The sequence below is a fragment of the Cheilinus undulatus genome, linkage group 5, assembly GCF_018320785.1.
Source record: "Cheilinus undulatus linkage group 5, ASM1832078v1, whole genome shotgun sequence".
Lineage (NCBI taxonomy): Eukaryota > Metazoa > Chordata > Actinopteri > Labriformes > Labridae > Cheilinus > Cheilinus undulatus.
The window spans coordinates 12,492,720-12,514,584 of NC_054869.1; the positions used below are offsets into that span (position 1 = coordinate 12,492,720).

The 21,865-nt window shown below is 39.8% G+C and overlaps 1 protein-coding gene across 1 annotated transcript in view; it reads right to left on the reverse strand.

Moving 5' to 3' along the window:
* Positions 1 to 21,341, reverse strand: part of si:dkeyp-14d3.1 (transmembrane protein 132C) — a 298,770-nt gene extending 277,429 nt beyond the window's left edge. The window contains exons 1-2 of the mRNA XM_041786996.1: positions 21,311 to 21,341; positions 19,472 to 20,360 (exon numbers count right to left, since the gene is read on the reverse strand). Of these exons, the coding sequence (XP_041642930.1) occupies positions 19,472 to 20,360; positions 21,311 to 21,341 (920 nt within the window). The remainder of the gene's footprint in view (positions 1 to 19,471; positions 20,361 to 21,310) is intronic.
* Between the last annotated feature and the right edge of the window lie 524 nt (positions 21,342 to 21,865).

Below are 21,865 nucleotides of genomic sequence, written 5' to 3' on the forward strand. Positions count from 1 at the left end.
TATTCTTCATGTTTCTTTTTTTCTAATCTTTCACAGCGTATCAATGCAGTAAGTCTGTTTTTCACAGTACTTTTTCAATAAGTGAAGCATGTCAAATTAATGAAAAACCTTGTGCATTTTTCTTCACTTTAGCATTCAATACATAAACCAAAATGAGCATCTGGCGTGCTTTGAGCCAAGCAGAGAAAGTACAGTGGTTGTGTCTGTATTTGTGGTAGGTTAACTATTGTAGGACCTTGATGGAATAGGTTCATGTGTGCTAACAAACTTTGGATTGCAGAGGTAGTTAAGAGTACAGGTATCAATCTGAAGTATGAAAATCATTTAGTCAGGGCGGAAATCCCACAAAGTGTTCTTGAGATATTGTACTCACAGCCAAAGATTGAATATGTAGCCAAATAACCTTGACCTTTGACCTTCAAAATCTAAAAAGTTCATCCTTGCATTAGAGTTGACATTTGCAAGTTTGAAGATGAAGATATGTTCATATGAATGGCCTGGATGTTATGATGCTGCTTGAGGGGAATCATTTAATGATTTTAATTTATTAAAAAAAACAATTCAGTACCCTGCCACCACAACACAATCCCTGTCACTCCAAAGGAAAGGTACAAAATATCCATCCATCCATCCATTTTCTGCACTGGTTTTCCCGTTGGGGGTCATGGGGGTCGGTGCCTATCCCAGCTGTCACTGGGCAAGAGGTAGGGTACATCCTGGACTGGTCCACAGTCTATCACAGGGATGACAAATAGAGACAGACAACTGGGCACACTCGCACTCACTCCTACGGCCAATTCAAAGACCCCAGTTAACCTGATGAGCATGTTTCTGGTGGTCTAAGGAAGCCAGAGAGAACCCACGTATGCACAATGAGAACATGCAAACTCCACACAGAAGGCCCTGACTAGGAAGCGAACCAGGAGCCTTCTTGCTGTAAGGCAACAGTGCTACCATGCAGCCCAGTACAAAACATCTTATGTTAAAACCTTACACCTGTTACAATCATTTACAATACAGAGTCAGCTTTTATTCAACTGCCAACATTTTAAAACACTTTTTCCTCTTAAAAGTATTGATTCCAGCACTGTTAAGACACTTAAACCTTGTACAAAGTATTAATTAACCACTGGTACCGATATCCAACCCTGCTCACATGCATTTCTTTCTCAGACAAATCAACAGTCGAGCTTGATGGCCAGCCAACAAGCAGGTAACAAATAAAAAAGTAACTGCACTGTTATATGTTTAAATGTTAACCTTTTCAAACTGTAATATGTTTAAAGTTAATCATGAACGTTGTTTTTTTTTTTACTTTTTATTCTATTTTATATTAAACAGAACAGCAGAATAAAAGCTCAGTAAGAGCAAGATGTCAACATATACAAATACATTTCTGTTGTTCTAGGGTCCAACCCTGACAAAACATACAAAAATCAAGAAAAGGCAAAAACAAAACAAACAAACAAACAAAAAATAAAACAAAAAGGGGGAGAAATAAATTATGCAATGTGTAAATTAAATTCAGTCCACTCCGATGCTCATTAACCTGGACCATTCACTATCAAAGAAACTTCTGAGGGGGGACCATACTTTTAGAAATACATCTAAGGTTCTTCTCATCACATGAGATAATCTTTCAAAGGGGAGAAAAGAAAGCAATTTTTCGTGCCATAATGCTAGGGTAGGTGGGAGATCTTTAATCCATACATGAAGGATGGAGAGGCGTGCAGAATACAACATAAAATTCAATAATTTTTCTATATGACCAGTCTGGGCACTGATGCCCAGGAACGTTGTTGTTGAATTATTTTGATAGAATGACATTGTGCTAATTTGTTGCTAACTTATCCAAAAAACCAAATGTGTAAAGAAAAAGTCACGTGATGCAATGAGCTTTTATGCAAGCATAACGGAAGGCGTACAACCCGTTAGCCTCGTATGCAGTCTACAGCAGCGGTTCTCAGTGTTGGGGCCGGGAACCCCTTGGGGGTTACAAGACACTGAAAGAGGGTCTCCAGATGCCCTAAAAAAACTTAGAATATGTTTTTACTTTACATCAATTTTGCAAAATTTTAACCCATTTTCATCACTTTTTCCCAACAATTTAAGCCAATTTTAACACATTTCTGTCACTTAAAACCCATTTTTTCAACTTCAAACCCATTCCAGCACTTTTTTTCTGCAAGTTTTTGCCACTTCTAAACATATTATTGCCACTTTACATCTATTGCTGCCTTTGTTGACCCATTTTTGCCACTATTATCCACTTTTCATGCCCATTTTTGCCCATTTTAACCACATTTCACTATTTCATATGCCCGTTTTTTGCCAGTTTAACCCATTTTTGCCTATTTTTCTGTCTCAGTTAACCCTTTTTGCTTGTTTATATCAATTTTTCATCCAATTTCACCAAATTTTACACCCAATTGCTGGTTTAAAGCCATTTCAGCCACTTTTAAATCCCCTTTTACCAAAAGTAAAAATTAACAAATGGAATTTACATTTTTAAGACAGCTATTCACTACACAAATGAATAAAAAAGGATGTTTCTTTGATAAGAGTAGTTATTTTTCAGGTTAAATACAAAATTTGGATACCACAGCTTTACTTTACAATGGACTATGAATTTGCTGATCTCCATGGACCCCCAGTTTGGCTAGACCTCAGAGAGCTCTCCTATTTATCCCCCTTATGGGTGGCCTTGTCTGCACATGGCTATTCTTGAATGTGCATGGCTGTGTTCAACCACTTTCAGGTACAGTAGGGGTCCCCGGTCTCTGGCACCTTTATTTTGGGGGTTGCAGGCTGAAAAGGTTGAGAGCACTGGTGTACAGTATATATGTTTGCATAGGTAGTATGCTGTTTATGGCACTGCCCATGCCTGAGTGCAAACAGTCAAATTCATTCATCCTGACGTTAGTGTTTCTTCCCTGCTAGTCTCTGGGTTGAGCCACTGTGTGAGCTCAGATTGTTGAAACTGTTTTACTGCTTTAGACTCTCCACTATTCAGCCCGAGTGTCTTTTATGTCTTCCTCTATTGTGTTTGCACTGTTGTATGCCCTTATCCATGCTGTCACTGTTACACAAAAGCATTCACTATTAAGAAAAACTCTCTGTCTTTCTGCACTGGCTACCTTCAAATAAACCATCAGGAGTATTATGAGTTGTAAGAGGGTCTTCAACATGGACAACTAAAAGGTGAATCTGTCATTTTAGAACCAGAAATTGTCTCTAAAATGAAGGGGGCTTATATGTGAAACAGCGTAGGACCCGTTAAAGGTGTTGTTCAGTGATTGAACAGTACATAAGATGTTTTTAACCCCTCCTTAGGAGAATAATGACGTTCCTCTCCGTCCTTTTCTTGACCTGCTGATTTTGAAGCCGCTGCTTGTTGCATGCATTAGTCGCTGTTGTCCATCAGGACACATAATAAAGCATAATGGAAGGTAATTTGTTCACTGAAGCGCCACCTTTTAAAGAAGAGGCACACTGATTCCATTTTAGTCACCACACCACATTTGGGTTTCAAAGTGTGAGCAGATTGTCGATTTGTTAGCACGCACGCACGGCCATTGTTGTTCATGGACAAACACGTCAACAAATACTTCCTCACATAGTGTGATTGCAAAAGGCTGACAGTTTTATTGAAATCTGTTTACTAACAAATGTTCAGTACAATGTTCTCCACAGGAGGAGACCCATTAAACAAACTGCATGCAGACGAGCAGCAGTGTTTATCATGTTGGCTGAAAACCTGGCCCACACAAACACAGATATGTGCATACAACGCACCTGCATCCGCCACATCTGAATCACACACAGAGAAGAAATAAGCGCACATTATCACAGTTTTCACATATTTTACCCACACGCAAACACATGGACTAAATTGCAGAGGAAAGTACAGCCACAGCAATAACTGTTATTATCTCCACACTGATGACAACAACATATTTCTGTGTCAATGCAACCAATTTTATTCCAATCTTCATCATTAAAGCACCATTAAAAGGCAAGGCCAACGGCCCAAGAGGAAATAAGATCACACCAATTTCAAATCATTTAAAAAGGTGCTACACGTGAGGTCAGGCTCAGGTTAAAGTATTTTATTATGGGCTTGATTAAAGCAGGTTAATACCAAAAAAGAAAGGTTTACATTTTTGAAGCATTTTTTTTAACGAGACAATTCTTCTGATTTTAACTTGACAAATAGATTCCATATTTTTTTTTATTTATTTTACTACGACTGTGTGCATGAAAGCCTTACTGGCTTTGATTCACAAAAGGATTGTGTGGCTGCTAAACTTTTGCAAACGAGTCAAAAAGACACGCCAAGGGTTAAATTCACCCTAGGGGTGTAAATCACCTGTTTCATCACTATACAATATTGATATTTTGAAGAAAAATACAATATATTCCATTATCAATAAATCTGCCATGATATTTGATGGCACGAGATTTCAATACAATTCAGTATAGGTGGCTACAAGCAGCCCTGCCCACAGAGTTCATTCAGTCATTCCATTAATTCGACCTTTATTTAACCTCGAAAAATCATTGTGGGCATTCCCTCATTTCCAATGATGTTGAGAGTGCAACCAATAAAATGCATCAAACAAAATGATACAAAAAAAAACAACAGCACAATTAAAAACAGTTACAAAAAAAGCAGAATAGTTCATTATCATAGTTTCAAACTGAGCCATCAAGTGTTTGCAGTTTAAATGTTTGATGTAAAGAGACTGGTTTAACAGAGAGTTGGCTGCATCCCTGAAGAATCCAGAGAATGGGGCCTCCCAAGTTGTGATCTGTTGATTCTATCAATGCATGTGTGTTAGATCAGTAACATTGGTGCTTGAGTCCTGGTAACTTCATTTGGAGCTAAAACAGTGTCGAGCTATTTATCTGATCTCATACATTTATCAATTCCACTTTTTAACCCTTTTTTTGTCACTTTTTCCACCCACTTATGCCGTTTTGTTTCCCTGTTAAACCTAATATGGCCCCTTCTAAACACATTTTGCTCATTTTAGCCACTATTAACCCATTATTGCCTATTTTCGAGCACTTTTCACTGTTTTCTGTCAATTTAATGCCCTTTTTGCACTTTTTAACCCATAATTGCCATATTTGTCTTATTTTTTGCCTTTATTAACAAAATTGTAATATTTTTAACCCAATTTTTACCACTCCAGCCACTTTAACCACTTATTTCCACCACCTTTGCCAGTTTTAACTTTATTTAGCAAAAATTCCTCTTATTTTTGACCTTCTTTAACCCATATGTGCCTCTTCTTTCCTATCATTAGCCAATTTTAACCCCTATTAATCACTGTTAACATCATTTTCCACCCATTTATTCCCTTTCTTAGCACCTTTTTAACCCATATTTGCCACTTCTACCTCACTTTATAACCTACTTTTAACAGTTTTAACCCATATTTGCCACTCTAACAACTTTTCGCCACTTATTTCCACCAATTTTTTGCTACTTTCAACAGAGTAATGCCATCTATATTTTTCATTCACCTAGGAAACCTCCCATGCAAAGTCTTTGGGATAGGCAGGACTGGATAAAGATTCTATCTGTCACATTTGTTACAGAATGACAAGACAAAATGATGTGGCAGGCATGTGCAGCTCTAGCTTAGCTTGGCAGACAGGTACTGCCACAGTTTATGCACAGCGGAGCTTGCCAGTGGACAAAAGTCATACTGAGGCCAGTCAGGAGAAATGCAAAAACATCTCTGTTAAGAGAAGCTTCTGTGTGGCTCCTCACTCTTGTTTCCATAAAGAAATGTGGTCCAGTTCGGATAAAACTGCTGCTTTACTATAGCCCAATGGTTTTCAAACTTTTTTTTTGCCCAAGACACACCAAAAAGCAAGTTGACGTCTTAAGGCACACCATATTAATGTCCTTGCAAAATAGCCTCTTTAGCATGTGTAGCAAGTAGCAACATGTCCCAGTCCCAACTGCATGCAATGAGAGCAAGTGCCAGCTACATCAGCTTGATTACAGAGTTTCCTTTTGTAACATCCTGACACTCTGCAAGCGATGCACTGCAGCACCCCAGGTTTATCCCCACTCACCCTGTTCCTATTTTCTCTCTGTCGCTCCAATTAAGATGGACAAGTAACAAGGGAAGAGGTTGCACAAAGGATGATAAGACACCAGGAGTGTCCCACCAGAGGATATTCTTAATTTTCTTCCACTTGTCTCACTCCCAAAACTTGTTAGCTTGTTTTAAAAAGAGAAGTGTGTTGCATGGATATTCTCCATACCCATTTCTGAATTTTTATGGTCTGACTTGTGCTAACACGGAGACAAAACTATGTGGCTCACGGCTGTTAGAGGCACCATACCTCCAATCTTCTAAGTAAAAGCATGAGATGTCATATTTTTACATGTAAATTTACATTGGCATATTTAACAGATAACAGATGGACAGTGAGCATAAAAGGCTGTATGATGCAATGCAACATGTAACGCTTGCATGCAGTAAGGACATTGGTTATAGTCTAGTTGTTGCATAGTTGTAGTACTTTTGTAAAGTCCAACAAATTTTCAAGGCACACCTAGACTTGTCTCAAGGCACACCAGTGTGCCACGGCACACCATTTGAGAACCACTGCTATAGCCTACATGAGCTAATTGCTACGCTGGTGGTAACCATTGCTATCGGCTTCCAAAACAACTAAACCATGCTTGATTCATTCTCCTGAAATGGTGCTGATTAGTCAGGTCTGTTTTCAGACCTTACACAAATGTTTCAGATTGGAGCTTTGCTGGATCCACCTGATGACAGACATGGGATCTGGCCAGTCCATCTGCTTTGCAAGGTTAATTTTCTGCTGCGTCAGTGCAATGTGACCATGTTTCCAAATGTAAGTTCTTTCTTCTTCAAATGGTAGGAGCTTTGATGTTGATGTCACGGGCACATCTGGCTTAACTGTTGGTTTGTAGCATCTACGTGGTGTGGAGCCAAGGCTTGACTTAAGTAAAAGTCCAAATGCTACATAGAACTTGTTCATAACATTTTTTAGTCAGTTTTAGTTACTGATCTGAGCCTGGACGAGATTGCAAATGTTAGCCTGGAGACTGGTGCTAATCCTACTCATCCAACATGCTGTTGATGATATCATGAAACCACATTTGAAGACATCCCACTCATCAAGCCTCTTAAAGGCCCAAATATATTTCTGTCGGCAGGAGTGATTCTGATATGTGTGCACATTCATCATGTGATCTCTACATTTTTCCCCCTTTTGACCAGAATAGTCATAAAAATCTGGACATGTCCCTGATTTAAATAAGATTCTTGTATTTGGGTTATTTTTGAGCTCAGTTTCTTCATAATGTATGCATTTATTATTGAGCTTGTTTGTTTTGTACCATCTCCTGGGCTTTTGTTTATTTTTTATGTATTTTAAAGGAGCGTCTAGGGACAGGCATAGCTAATTAACTCAGTCTATAAATGGTGTATGTAGCACGGGTTTACATGCCACATCTCTGTCCCTACACAGATAAATATTAAAAAATGAATAAATAAAAAGCTTCCATCTGTGCCCTGCTCATTTATTCAGAGACAGCAAGAAATGAAAATGTATTGCAGTTATTTATATTTATTCCCAGTATTTATAAAGAGTAGCTAGAATCTGAACAGCTGTGTAATGTCTGCTACATAACGGCAGTTTAATATTTCAGATTTGATGTAGTTAATGTGACTAATATGAACCAAAGTACATTTAAAGTGAGATGCATGAGCTTTTCCACTCTCTGCATTGCCTCTTTTAGAGTTTTATGCTGCAACAATCTGCACCAATGCGCCTTTTTTCTAACGCTCATTCCTTTAAGGCATGGGTAGGATTTAAATTCAAAATATATAGGAAAAGGAATTCCATCAATTTTACACATCAAAGTTTGTTTACAGGTCTTGCAGAGTACAGCTGGGTGAAGAAATCAGTATAAAGCCTTTTGTGTCTTCAGAGTGAAATCTGATAATACACCTTGAGTGATGTCAGGAGAAGAGTGATAAAAAGGACAGTGGTGCTGCAGGGATTCTGATCTTTGTTTTAAATGTCCATCATGAGTCCAACAAACTTATACAAGCTCTATGAAAGTATTTTACTGTAATAACGCTGGGTGGGGGTTCTTTTAGACGGACATGCATAAAGTCCAGCCCCCTAACTAATCAGTTCTTTTCCAACCGTCCCCCTGGTGAAGTCTGCATTGTTGTTGTTGCTCTAACTTTACCCCAGCAGGGAGCGAGGTTTCTGTGTTGTTAGTACACTCAGTATTCTCACATGAAAGTCTGCCTTTATGAAATGTTGTTTCTTAAATTGAATAAGGTATTGATAAAATGACAGCGGAGCTCGACCGGGTATGACAAAGCCTATATAATGACCCTCACTGTATGTGACTCATACTGTATGGCAGCTCTGCAGAGACACAAAATAGAGCAATTTCCTTTCATGCACCTTTTTTTCCCTTTCTATCACAAGAGACTGCAGGAGGAAAATATCCTTTAAAATAATTTCCTTCATTGCATTTGATTTGCATATGAAACATCTAATACTGAGGGATAATAATGAATTATCCACAGCCTGTAACAATTTAAATTGCTCACACAGTGATACCAGAAAACATATTATGATAATGAACCCGACTTATACATTACTTGCATATTAAATTGAATGGCCTTCGAGTCCTAAGTACCTTCTTTCAATGCCTTCCCTCCTCCTGCAGAAACTGAGGCTGTGCAGAAACGTCTTTACACTTTGAAGACATTAGCAAAAGAAAGTCCTGCTCATGATCAAACAGCTGTGATGTGATAATGTTTGTCATATCCCACAACAAAGTGGGAAAATGTAAATAATACAGCAAAAGAAAGCTCTGCTATCAGAGAGTTAGGACTTGTCACATATGCCAGTATTTTCAGAAAAATTCCCAAGAACATCTTTGTCCATATGAAAATGCATGCTGAAAGGAATACACCATGTAAACATCAATGGTGCATCTATGAGGGTTTATTTGTGTCTATAAACAAGACCAGCTTACTCACAGACAGCAATAATATCTTAGACAGGAACATCCTTCGCCCTTCCTCTGCAATTACCATTTTATTTTCAAAGTACTGCCTCCAACATTTGTGCCACGTCTAAAAACAGATCTGACCAATCGGCATCATTCAAGGAGAACAAGGCGGTAGCTGCAGGTGGGTGGAATTTAGATGTACTGGAAACACATAGCAATGGCTGACGCCGGTCTAGCTGCAGTGTATCGACAGTTTTATCAGAACCTGTCCTCATTACTTTGTTAAAGCAAGAGTGAAGAAAAGCACTGAAAGCTTCTCATGACGCAAAAGATGTTGTTGCTCTCCTGCTGACCTGCCCTGGCAGGAAATTGTTATTTCCATGCTCTGCATTGGTGAGGATTTCAACATTATAGGGTCGCCACTTCTTGGTTATAACTCTAGAAACCTGCAGCTGCATTATGGGCGGGACATATAGGCCTGGGCCCACCCACTTGTCCATTTGGCCTACCCTAAAAGTCTGGGAGATAAAGACTTTCCTTGCTCATATTTTTGTATTATATATCTGAATGCTATACAAACCTAAAACACAGTTTTCCCTATAAAACATGCACACTCGTGATTAGGGGCCATCAGGTGGGAAGTCAAAACCATTGTGTCAGGCCAGATTATGCTGCCCGTGCTTTTAAACAGGTGGGTTCCTGAGCTGAGCAGCAGATGATCCATGTGGGACAGAGAGCGAGCTACAGGTGAAGGAGAGAGAATCAAGTCTCAGCAGGTACAAATCAGAAAACTTCTCAAGGTTTTTTTTTGAAACCTCTTTCATTAGTCTCATCCACAGGGACTGGAGAGTCGTGTGCGATTTTCATAATGGCACGACAAAAAACCAACAAAGCAGGTATAGAAAAATGGGAGTTATGGTGCTGAACGTTCCCGTCTGATCTGATGCTCTTTAAAATGGTCTCAAAGCAAAAATTAAACTCAAAGATCAAACTGACACCACCGTGTGCCGCTCTTTTCCTATTGTCTCTCTCTCCTTCTCTTGCTCCTGTTCTCGCTCTTTCTCTTTCTGCTATCAATAACCAAATTATAGTTCATCTTCATCATCAAAGAGAGAGAATTTTCATACATCTAACTTAAAGAACAGTCCTCTCTGGGTTGATTTATAGGTCTTTAGTGAACAGAAAATAAACAGAATCATAGACCTTTTTGTCACTGGCCAACAGAAAATGCATTTCCTAGAGCCAATGTTCTTATGACTATGACTGGTTTTCACATAAATAAAAGACTGACTCTATCAGAGGCTATATCCTAAACATCAGCGCTTTCTTTAAAGAGTAGGCTATAGAATATATTTGTATATGGAGGGGGATAGTTTAAGTGTTTGATATTATGTCCATCCAAAATTACATGGGCCCGTCTAAAGTCGTAATCCTGTAATCCTACCTTTACTGCAAGAAAAATGCGCAGTAAAAATGACTTTAATTGTTGGCCTTTGGTTAAAAAACTACCTCATAAAAACATTAGAGTTCTCTTTAACCCTCTGAGGTCTACGCAATTGCCAGCATGATTTTGTTACGTTTTTATGAATATCTTAGTCATTTTACATCGCAGAAATGCGGTTCAAACAATTCCATAATGGGACAATCTCATCTTTCTCCGGCCTCACAATCCCACAAGATTCCCACCTGGAGTTACAGAGAGCAATGGGCACACATCATCTCCTCACACTGTGAGTCAACTTTTCCCAACCAGCTGACACTTTGGAATCCCCTAGGCCCTCCTTATCACCATTTTTGGTAAGAGGTACGGCAAATGACCACAGAAAGAGGAGAGAATTAGACCTCCTGATCTCCAATGACTGCAAAACATTTGAATGTTGCAGAAGCCGTGGAACAAATACTGAGAAGCAGTGATGAAGATGACAATTTCATTTTGGTGAAAACAGAATTACAGACAACATTGATGCTCAAAAAAAATGTGACAAAGTTTAATTCTAGATTTTTCAGCACTTACCTATTGTTTTATTCATATTTTCCACTTCTTTTGTGAAGCTAAGACTTTGGTACACCTTTTTCAAGCACCAAAACAATGTGTCCACATGAGTGAAGGTGTGTTTTCACAAGAGATTAAAAATTTTCAAAGGTCGGATTTCGAAATTCAGCATTTGGAGGTTTATAAAAAAACACTTGGGCACTGTGTTTTTTTGCAAGTACCTTCAAAAAGTGAATTTAAAATAATGTAAAAATCAAGGAGATACCGTTAAGCCGAGGAATACACTGTGTGATTTCAAGCTGACCATACAACAGTCGTGGCAGAATGTCATCTCATACTGTACAACTGAATCGCTTACGACACACAACCATCCTGCACAAGTTATGTGCTTACACTGTGCGACTGAAGTCAGGACAGACTGTGACAGAAACCCACTGAGTTTCCTTTTCAAAAGTCACACACACTCAGGGTGAAGTGTCCCCAGTCATATTTTCTCTCTCTCTCCCCTCCCTATCTCTCCCGCTACCTCTCTTTATTCCACACATACAAACATCCTCACCATCCGTGTCAGCTGCAGGTCCCCAGATAGGAATATTTCCTGCTCATTTATTTCCTTTATCATAACAAGCGTGCATCAAAAAGTCATTCCAGCCGTTGTCATGGTTATTTAGGACGTTGTCTGACCATTTACAAAGGAAAACAATCCCCCAAAGTTGTTTATTCTGCATGTTTCTGCTCTCACTGTGAAGTGTCTGGAGTCGTATGACCAAAATATCAAACATGCCAGAAATCCTCCTGACCAGTTGGGAGCAGGTCATCAGGTCCTAGTCAGGCTGTGGTCCGCCATTGTCCCCCCCATACACAGCACGACAAATGACGCCTGATCCGACTGAAAGTTGTCCCGACTTTAAAGTCCCGACTTTAAGAGTCATGCAACTCGAAATTCGTGGCTTAATCGCAGGAAAAGCGCACAGTCTACACCCGGCTTTAGACCTCAGAGGGTTAGAAAACAAGAAAATAATTACATACTGCATAATTTGTGCGTTATACTGAACCAAAATTCACTGCCAACAATTAACTTTCTATTGAATATTTCAGGGACTAACATGTTTTAAATTTAACTCCTTGCAAATATTTAGTGTATTAGCACTATAGCTGACATAATTATTTAGACTAAAAAGTGTCAAATTATTTATTACATTTTATTACAGTTCACTGTTTTTGTCCATTCTGCCAGATCTGTTTCCATATTAAACACATTTTTGCCACTTTAAGCCAATTTTTGCTACATTTAAACCTTTTCATTACTTAAGACACCCAATTTGCACCTTTTTGCCACTTTTAACTGATTTTTTCCATTTTTTGAAAATCTTTCCACCATTTCTACTGTCCGTTTTTGCCACTATAAGTAAATTTTTGCAACTTTTGAATAATTTTTCACCAATTATACTGCCAATATCTACCATTTTTAGCACATTTTGGCCACTTTCAACCAATTATTGCTACTGTTAAATCGCTTTTCATCATTTTAACCTTTTTTTTTGCCAGTTTTTTCCTTTCTTAACCAATATTTGCTGCTTTATCCTTTTAGGCCCTCTTGACTAATTTTGCCAATTTTTGCCACTTTTTTACTGCTTTGGCCACTTTTAACTGCCCATTCATTATACAAATGCAGTTTATCAGATAAAACAATGTGAAAGCAGAGATGGCCACTCAAGTCCACGACTTGGACTTGAGTCGCACTTAAGTCGCACACATCAGGGACTCGAGACTTGACTCGGACTCGTGATTTGGGACTCGTGCACAATCTTCTGTTTTTAATTTTTCCCTCATGATCTTTTGTCACCCTGTTATTTTTGCCCCTTTCCTCCCCTTATGTTTGACGGTTCCTGCACCTTTTATGCAGCACCAACAACCGTTCTCTTCTCTTTCTCATCTTCGTTCATGCTGCATATGACACACAACCGCGATGCTCACACACACACCTACTCTGAAACACACGCTATAATGTTGGTAGACTGCAGACTTAAGGCTTCAGTCTGTTGAGGGTAAAAGTTTCAGAATACCTAAACTCTTTTCTCCTGCATTAAAGCTCCCCTCTGACCACGGAGGATCAGCGTCAGTGCTGTTTGCGTGTGTGTGCGCTCCAGCTGTGTGTGTGTCCCTGTGTCACCCGCGTGAGCCATGGGTGTGTGCAATGTTAAAATACAATTTGGTATATAATCCCTTAATCGCATATGTTTATGGGAAACAAATTAATGCTGGGATCTCTGCATTGTCGCTTATTGATAATGAACGGACATAAAAGACGATAGGAACATTAAAACTTTAAATACGGCTCATGGAGGCAGCAAGAAACAGACACAGATAAGAGGCTGTAACAGATAAATCATAACTAAGGAGTCCAGGAGATTTCAGCTGAATAAAGTCAAATTTAGCTTGATTTTACCCATATAAAGAAATTTACACCATAAATGATGACAGAAGTTTCTTAAGGAGGATGACGAAATACTCGGCTTTCTTTTTTGAAGATGTGTCTGAGTGAGAATTAGAAATGCTCATTGAGTTTTTATTTTATTTCAGAATAAACAGTTCATTAACAGTTAGTGTTTTTGTGTTAGTATAAAATTACTACCATTAAAGAAATATATCTGACAAATAACAACAGAACATCTAATCTCCAGTGTCTGAGTGTCTGTCTCTATCAGTGAAGTGTGACTCATGTCTCTGTAGTGTTTATGTACACAGAGAAGAGCTTTATTAAGAGGAGGGCTGATATTGATCATGTTGATGAGGGATCTTATAGCAGAGGTACATATGATATATAGCACATATAATCCCAACAACAGAACTGTGGCTAGTGAAACACTGAGTGGCTAGTAGCCAATAGTCACATAGGCTGGTTTAAAAAAAAACTAATGTCAAGCCCTGTTCATATGTAAGTGCACACATGCACACACCCCGGTGAGCCAGCCACAGACACTACCCCACCCTGCTGATGGTGATAATACAGTACAGGATTTAAATTCCTTAGATAGAACGATGCAGTGGTCTAAGCAGACTGGACGTCAGAGGAAGATCATAGAATGCTCATTACAACCACCGGAGACTTGAGACTTGACTTGGACTTGCAAAAAATGACTTGTGTGCGTCTCTGAGTGAAAGTAAAAATCAAGTCAGAAGGGAGAGACTCAGTCAAGGGGGAGGAAACAGAATGATCAAGCTGTAAATATCATTGTTTCAATTTTAAGGGTTTATGATTTTTGTGCACACACATAAAAAAAGTTTTGTGAGGAAAGTTTGAACAACAAAAAAAAGGACATGATTGTTATCATGGCATTAATGAGCCTCTGTAGCCTGCAGCATGAAACCATCATTACTTTAACACTGCATCATTTATACTGGAATAATCTGGCCCACTTATAGGATGATTTGATTACATTATCAAACAGTGAAATAAAACTGTTGCTTCAGTCTTGCACGTTATAATTAACACAGGTGTTGCTGATGTCTAGACTTTACAGAAACGGGTGTTTTATGTGAATAATGTTGTTGTGAGAATGCTTCCTCTTTGAGAGCTGTGAAACACAATCTCAGGAGGATGCAATAACGTGTCGTTCTGAAAGATCTTCCTCAATATCAAAAAACAAAAGTTTAAAGAAAGCTTATTTGTTGGAACAAACTGCACCTTCATTGTGACATTTACACATAATTAATCAGACTGTCTAAATGCAAAAAAGGACAATTTTCCATTCAGCGGGCAGCCTCAGTTCATGGTAACAGGACGATGTGTTTTCAGGAAATCAGCAGAGAAAAATTAAAGAGCGAGATACTCAGACAGTTCTTTTCTTTCACTTCACATTAAGATCACGACACTTTTCTCAAGTTTACACGCATTACCATAAAGAGAAGAGACAGGAAACAGGAATGTACTCATATGCTACGATGACTCATGCTTGTACCTAAAAGTAGCAACTATTTTAAACTCCACAACCAAATCCCTGGAAACATGGGGCGCAGAAAGCTGCAGTGACATCAGAAAAACTTCTGACATTCTGAGTGACATGGCCTATTAACAAAGGGGAGGTCAATTCAAACCAGAGTCCATCAAATTAAAAGTAACATGTCAGAAGAGAAATACCCCTGCATGCAGACCTCACCGCGGTCCACAAAGCAATAAATTGGCTTCATGATTGGCTTTCAGAAGACGGAGAAATGAGCTTTCGCTGCACAGTGTGAGCTTTTCAGCATGTTTGATGACATGAAGGTGAAATGTGAAGTGGAGAGTGAGAAGAAAGGCCGAAATGCGCTGCCTTTTTCATTTTCTTTTTTCATCCTAGTGTGGGAAGAAAAGGACTGTTTCAAACAAATAAGCTGTTTACCTGCTGAAGGTGTTTCATAAATGGAGAATAAGGACACAGCCTTGGATTTAGTCATTAAATGTGCAAAAGCCTGGCTCTAATAAACAGTCCTAAGCAGAGAGGCAGAGGGTCTGTTTGACAGATTTCACAGGATCATAAGCTCATCCTGCATTCAGGGCCACACAGCCAACAATGGCTGACGCAGAAGTGTGTAGTACACAGATGATAATGATGTTGTGAATATAGAGATCAAAGTCTCCTCGCTCTGGTGATTAAGCGTCCTAACAAATGCATGTATGAGGACAGCCTTATCACCTAGGACCACACAGAGGCCTTTTCCATATCTGTCGCTCTCAGATGGCCAACCTGCGCCCGCCACTCGCTCCGCTGCCAAATAAAAACACCACAGGCGTCGCCTCTGCGGCCAGCACGGCCTGTTCATTTCACTGATGAAAGAAATCTTCCCGAGTTTCTCAATTTAGAGCAAGAAGAAAGTTTTCAATGCCTTATCACTGCAGGACAAGGATTGGGTAATTAAATGAAGAGCAGAAAAGACGCAAGTCTGGAGAATTTGGTCCAGCTTGCTAAATCTTCACAGTTATTGTGTTGTTTACATTTCATGAGCCTGCAGCAAACTCTGCGGATCTTTATGTGGGCTGCTAAAATGATCTTCATCAGAAAACAGCTTGAATTAGAAATAAGAGAGGAACGCCTTTTTATAAACATTAAAATGTCTGATTAGAAAAGTTCCTTTGTGAATTACTGTGGCCAAGCAGGAAAAAACTCCCAATCAGCAGACAACATGTTCTCATTCTCACCGGCTGACAAATTATGTTGACCCCTCGCTGCAGTGTCTCCTCAGCTTTATTAACGTTCTAAACCAATGAGATTAAGATCGTCTTCACTCATTACACTAATGGACACGCATTTTAATTAATGACATCCTCATTTGCATTGCATGTTAATTATTTAAATCATTTTGACGCATCCGCTCAGTCTAATTAGTACCTATCAACGGTTTCAGAGAATCAAGCTTTTTCTAGAGATAAAGCAGCTCTTTGATTTCTCCAACGAGGAAACACGTGGCTGCTCATGTCAGAATATTTACTGTGGAAACACAGAAGAAACAAAGTACCATCTGAACTGAGTTTAAATTGTTGTTTTTTTTAGCAAAGCCAGTCTTTTGTTAAACCCCTGAACCGGTCATATAAGTGCAGCGCTTTTGTGTTTTCATTCACATACCTGTCAAATCAGCCACATTTGAGAGGGTTCAGTATCAAAAACAAGATTCACTTAACAATTTTCCCTCAAACACTTATCAATTTATCAACCACATCCAGGCCTGACCACACACACGGCTGGGCCTTTTAAAGATCCTGTAAATGGGCCCTACTTAGAAGTCATTTAATAATGATAACACATTCACGCCAGATAATTAGCATTAGCGCTGGCCCTCTGGCTAGCATTCACCTCCTGGCCCCGCTGCTGGCTAAAAAAAAACTGTAACAAGTCCTTGTATGGAGACACTCTCTGGTCTTTCAGTGAAGTTCAATTAGCTCATAACCTGCAGAGCAGATTGGCTGGCCAGATTCCACGTCTGTCACCAGGCAAATCCATCTCACAAAAGGTTCAGTCAGTCCGCTGCTGGATTAAAACTTTCCAAATGGTACCAGTGCCAAAACGTTTTGTGAATTTATATTTTCAGGAGAAAAAAAATATGATAGCAGTTAACAACTTAATAAAATACTTTGATAATTGCAGAGGCAACTTAAACTCAAAATGGGTGTCAGACAGATTTGCCCCCTGTCCCATTATTTACTCTGGCTAGTAATAAAAGCAGTGCCAATAAAAATAAGGGATAATATGAATATTACAGGTTTAAGCAATAATAGACAAGAATCAAAGATCTCCCTATATGCAGATGATACAATCTTCTTATCATCACCCAAAGAAAACATTTAAAAGTACTGCTTTAGGACTTGGAGGATTTTGTTAGGCTGTCTGGTCCAAAAACAAGTTATGATAAATGTGTTGGGTTTTTTTTCTGATTAGGATCTAAATTCAAATTTCCATGCAATCCATCACTGATAGGGTCAGAGAGATTAACTGGTAAAAAGTAACTTTAGAAACAAACTTAAAAATACAGAAAATGTTAGGTCCATGGAAATCAGCAGAATTGTTTTTTATTTGACGAAATCACCCTTAATTCATTGTGAAATTCTCAGTTTACACATTTGTGAATGTATCTTCTTCCACCTGATGAGATTTTCTTTAAAACCTATGATGAATTCATCTTTAACTTTATATGGAATAATAAATTATCATAACATACTTTAATACGAATAAATATTTTCTAAACAGACAGCATAAGTAACTTGCATGTTATTTTTTTAATTATTTTTTGTCTGATGAACGGAACTGGTGTCACAGTTTGAGAGGCATCTGGCTGCAGACCTCGAGCAAACCTCTACGCTGGGGCGTTCAGCCGCAGACCTGCATGCTGGGGCGGACCTCTATGCTGGGGCGCTGACGTATATTACCCGCGATGAATTTTCGGCTCTATCCGCTTGCCCACTAGCTTACCCTAAATCTAACCACTCAGGTTTTAATGCCTAAACCTAAGCACTCGGGTTTTAATAGTGCAGCCCCCTCGGGGTCTGCTACTGCACGCCCCAGCATACGGGACTATGCTAAGGTCTAGTAAGCACAGCGGTGTACTCATGCTAACAACAGCTAACACACTGCACGCCCCAGCGTAGAGGTACCCAGCTGAACACCCAAGGGTAGAGGTTTCGTCGAGGTCTGCAGCCAGACCCTCTTGCATAGTTTAACTGGTGTTGGATTAATGGGTGACACGCCATTAAACATTTTCCTATGCCATTCACTCCCTGATAAGGAAAATTCATCTATGGAGACATAACTTTTCTAGGAAAGAGTTTGCAGTGTCAGAGTATGTTTAAAGAGATAAATATCAGAAATGAAAATATTGGTGACCAAGCTGATCAAAATAAAATTAATTATGGTGGCTCGTTAATTGTACTCAGCGAACTGTTTCCCTGTATCATTATTACGTCTGAAAACCAAGCGCTCATATTGAAAATTTCTGCTCATATATAAATATTTGGAGTTAAAGACTTTGAGTCTGGTGTTGGATGAAGATTTTCAGGTTTTAAAATGAGCTGCAGCATACTAAGGTTTGGTAAAGTCTGAGTTAAGTGTTCCTTGATTTTGCAGCTTAATTTGTTTTTTTCTCCATTTGACTTGTTTTTTTACGTTGACCTGATTCCCCCTGAGAGAAATTTAAAATTATTCCTTCGTTCATGTTAACTAATTCTGGAAATAAATCCCTGGGCTGTTTGGGACTTGAGGCATACGGGCCTTTTTCATGTGTCCGGCCTCAATCTCCAGATAGAAACATAAAGGGGGTATTGTTAGCAGTTTTGTCCTCAGGACAGGTCAAGCCCAAAAAAGGCCATGTCAGATTTAAAATTTTAGAAAAAATAAACAACTAAAGACCTTTAAATATTCATATAAAATTAAAATACAGCTGACCCCAAAACAATGAGTGTTGACATTAGTCTGTGTTTACATCAATGTTGTCATTAGCCTTTGATTAGCTGAGTTGTCAGACAACTTTATGATCAATAGTGATTTAAATGGTTCAGTGGCACAAGAATTAGTTTACCTTCATTATCAGATGGTGAGTGAGCGGCAGCCCAATCATTTTTTTCATTCTCATTCAAGACTGTGAATGCAGAAAATGAAAGTCTTTCGATGAATAGTAGATCTGACTGTGTTTTAGAGACACAACAGTGGGTTCAACAAGAGCAAAAGAGGATCAAAAAAGGTTTAACCAGCCGAGTCCAAGCATGATAACCAGTATATTAAGGTGAACTACAAGAAAAAGAGGCACAGATTCATCCTTGTTTCAGCATTTTTAAGGCTTTGGATACTGTCTGAATCCTGCAGAAGAAAATAAAATTCCTTAAGAAAATAAGCGTAAACAGACAGGGCTGCAGGATTCCACAGTCTGAGGCTGACAGAGAAAGTCGCAGCAGAACAAAAGAAAAGCCGTCTTACCTGAGAGTAAATATCTCCACGGATGAGTATGCAGACACAGTGATGAAAGCAGAGACGGTTTCCCTCTGTCTCATGGGTGTGGCTGGCACCATGACCATGAAGTTATTATCCAGCCTGTGCTCAGTGAGGGGCGGCGGAGCTGGGTTCTGGTAGAGCCTTATACCGCCGATCCTTCTCAGCGGTGTGGAGGTGTACGAACCAAACAGCCCCTCCTGGCTGGAGCGGATGAAGCTGTCCTTCCTGGCCTCCTCTGAGTGGCACTCCCCGGCCTCTGTGGACTGGAGCATGTAGTAGAGCTCCACCGGCGTGCCCTCTGATACGTCCATGTTCCTCTGCCGTCCCGGCACCACGCTAGGCGGGCTGAACCAGCTGGCTAGGGGCTCCAGCTCGGCCACGCACAGACCCAGCTCGCCCCTCAGCTGGCAGGTCCCACGTACTTCCTGGGTCTCATGGAAAGCAAACATGTGTACACAGGGCAGCTTGTCGATGGCACTGTAGTCATCCCAGTCCCTGCCTGCGATGTAAAAGAGCACCTGCACTCTAGGTTTGGCCAGATGGATCTTAGTGTTCATGATAAAAGTCTGCACCTTCCAGTTAAAGGTAAAAAGTGAAGAAGCAGGAAATGTCCCAGGGCTCTGCAGGAGCTCTAAAGGGACGGGCTGCTCCAGAGAGAGAGGCCCATAGCTAGCATTCACGGAGGGTAAACTCCTGGCCTGGTAGATAAAGAAAGGCTCAGTCCGTGACATCAGGCTAGAGTTCCTCATGAATTCCTGGTTGGCTTCTTTCAGGAAGAATGCCAAGTCGGCACTGAGCACCTGGTAGTTGACAGGCAGGTACGTGGGGATGGAGGAGTATCTCTGCAGCCCATCCAAGACTCGACAGTCGGCTACTGGAAGACAAAAGAAGAGCTGAGATTAACACAGGATGACTTTTTGCAGTGTACTCTGCCAAAACACCACACAGAGACAATCATTGTACAAATCTAAAGTCTCTATGGAGTGACAGACATTGCTGCAATACTCTGTTTTTCTACCGCTTTCATAGCATTTGAACTCCAGAGCAGCTCTGTTTGAGATCTGTCTTTCACTTTTTATTACAGAAACTTTAAATCAAAAAGACTGTGCAGTTACACTTGATCAGCTAAAGCAGGCCTGGCAAGAAGATCTAGGAGGGGAAACAATAGAAAATCAATGGACAAAGGCTCAAGATAATGTCCACTTCTCTTCTATACTTATCAGACATGAGCTATTATAGCTCTGTTCTACTCAAAAAGGCCTCGCAGCCTTTAAAGGACTATTTCAACAAGAAAAATCCAGGAATGTTCACAAAGATTATGTTCTTCAAAGCAATACACCCGTGTCTTATTTCACCCTTCTCTTATTTAAACATACTGTCCCTACTTTAAATTACAAAGATGTACAGAATGCACAATCACCAACTCCAAAAAAGTTGGAATACTGTGTATGTGAATTAAGAACATATAGTGATTTGCAAATTCATTTATAGCTACATTCAATTTAATATAATGCAACAACCTGATATTCATTGTTCAGATTCATACATTTTTTCCTTTTTTTCAACTATACACATATTCTGGATTCAATGCATGAAATATGTTTCAGAAAATCTGGGACAGGTGCAGACCCTACTCAGCTGTTTCTGTTTTTGTGCTTTTCAATGTTACTGAGCCGTCTGACTCCACCCCTGACTCCGCCGTATCAGGAATTGGATGTGGCTTCATGGACGTGGCTTTCCTGATTCTCCTCTCAGCTGGCAGCTGAGAGAAAGATCAGGAGAGGAGGGTGGAACTTTCTTCCAGGCGGGGAGGGCCAATCAAACCTGGGGGTAGTGCTAACTCCCCACATGACATCACAAGGGGGAAATCTGAGAATGGCTTGTTTCAGCCAAGCAGCAACCTCCAGTCCTGCAAAATGGAGCCAATGCCTAAGTGCAAAAAATTGCAATACCGCGAGTGTCCACTTGAGGCTGGCTGCAGGAACACCCAAAGTCCCGTACACAAAGCTGTTTTTTACACTAGAAATGAACTGGTTTACAGCCTGATTCACAAAATTAAACGTGTCTCATTAGCTAATGTTCTCACGTGATCTCACTGTTTGTAGGGTGAAATTTTTTTTACCACAGTTGTTTCAATTATATTTCAGAAAACCCTCACTGTGCACTGATTGGTGTGTCTCATTTGATTGTCAGCCAGAATGCTAGCTGGTTAGCTGACAGGAAGTCGAGTTAATGGGCGGGCTGTTAGGTTGATCCAAAGTTAGGTTGAAACTCAATATGGAAGCCGCCGCAAATTGGCTTCAATTTGACTTCAAGTCCGCCTACTGTAAGCAGACAGCTGACGTCACACAGGGTTTGTCGAACTCTTTCTACAGTCTA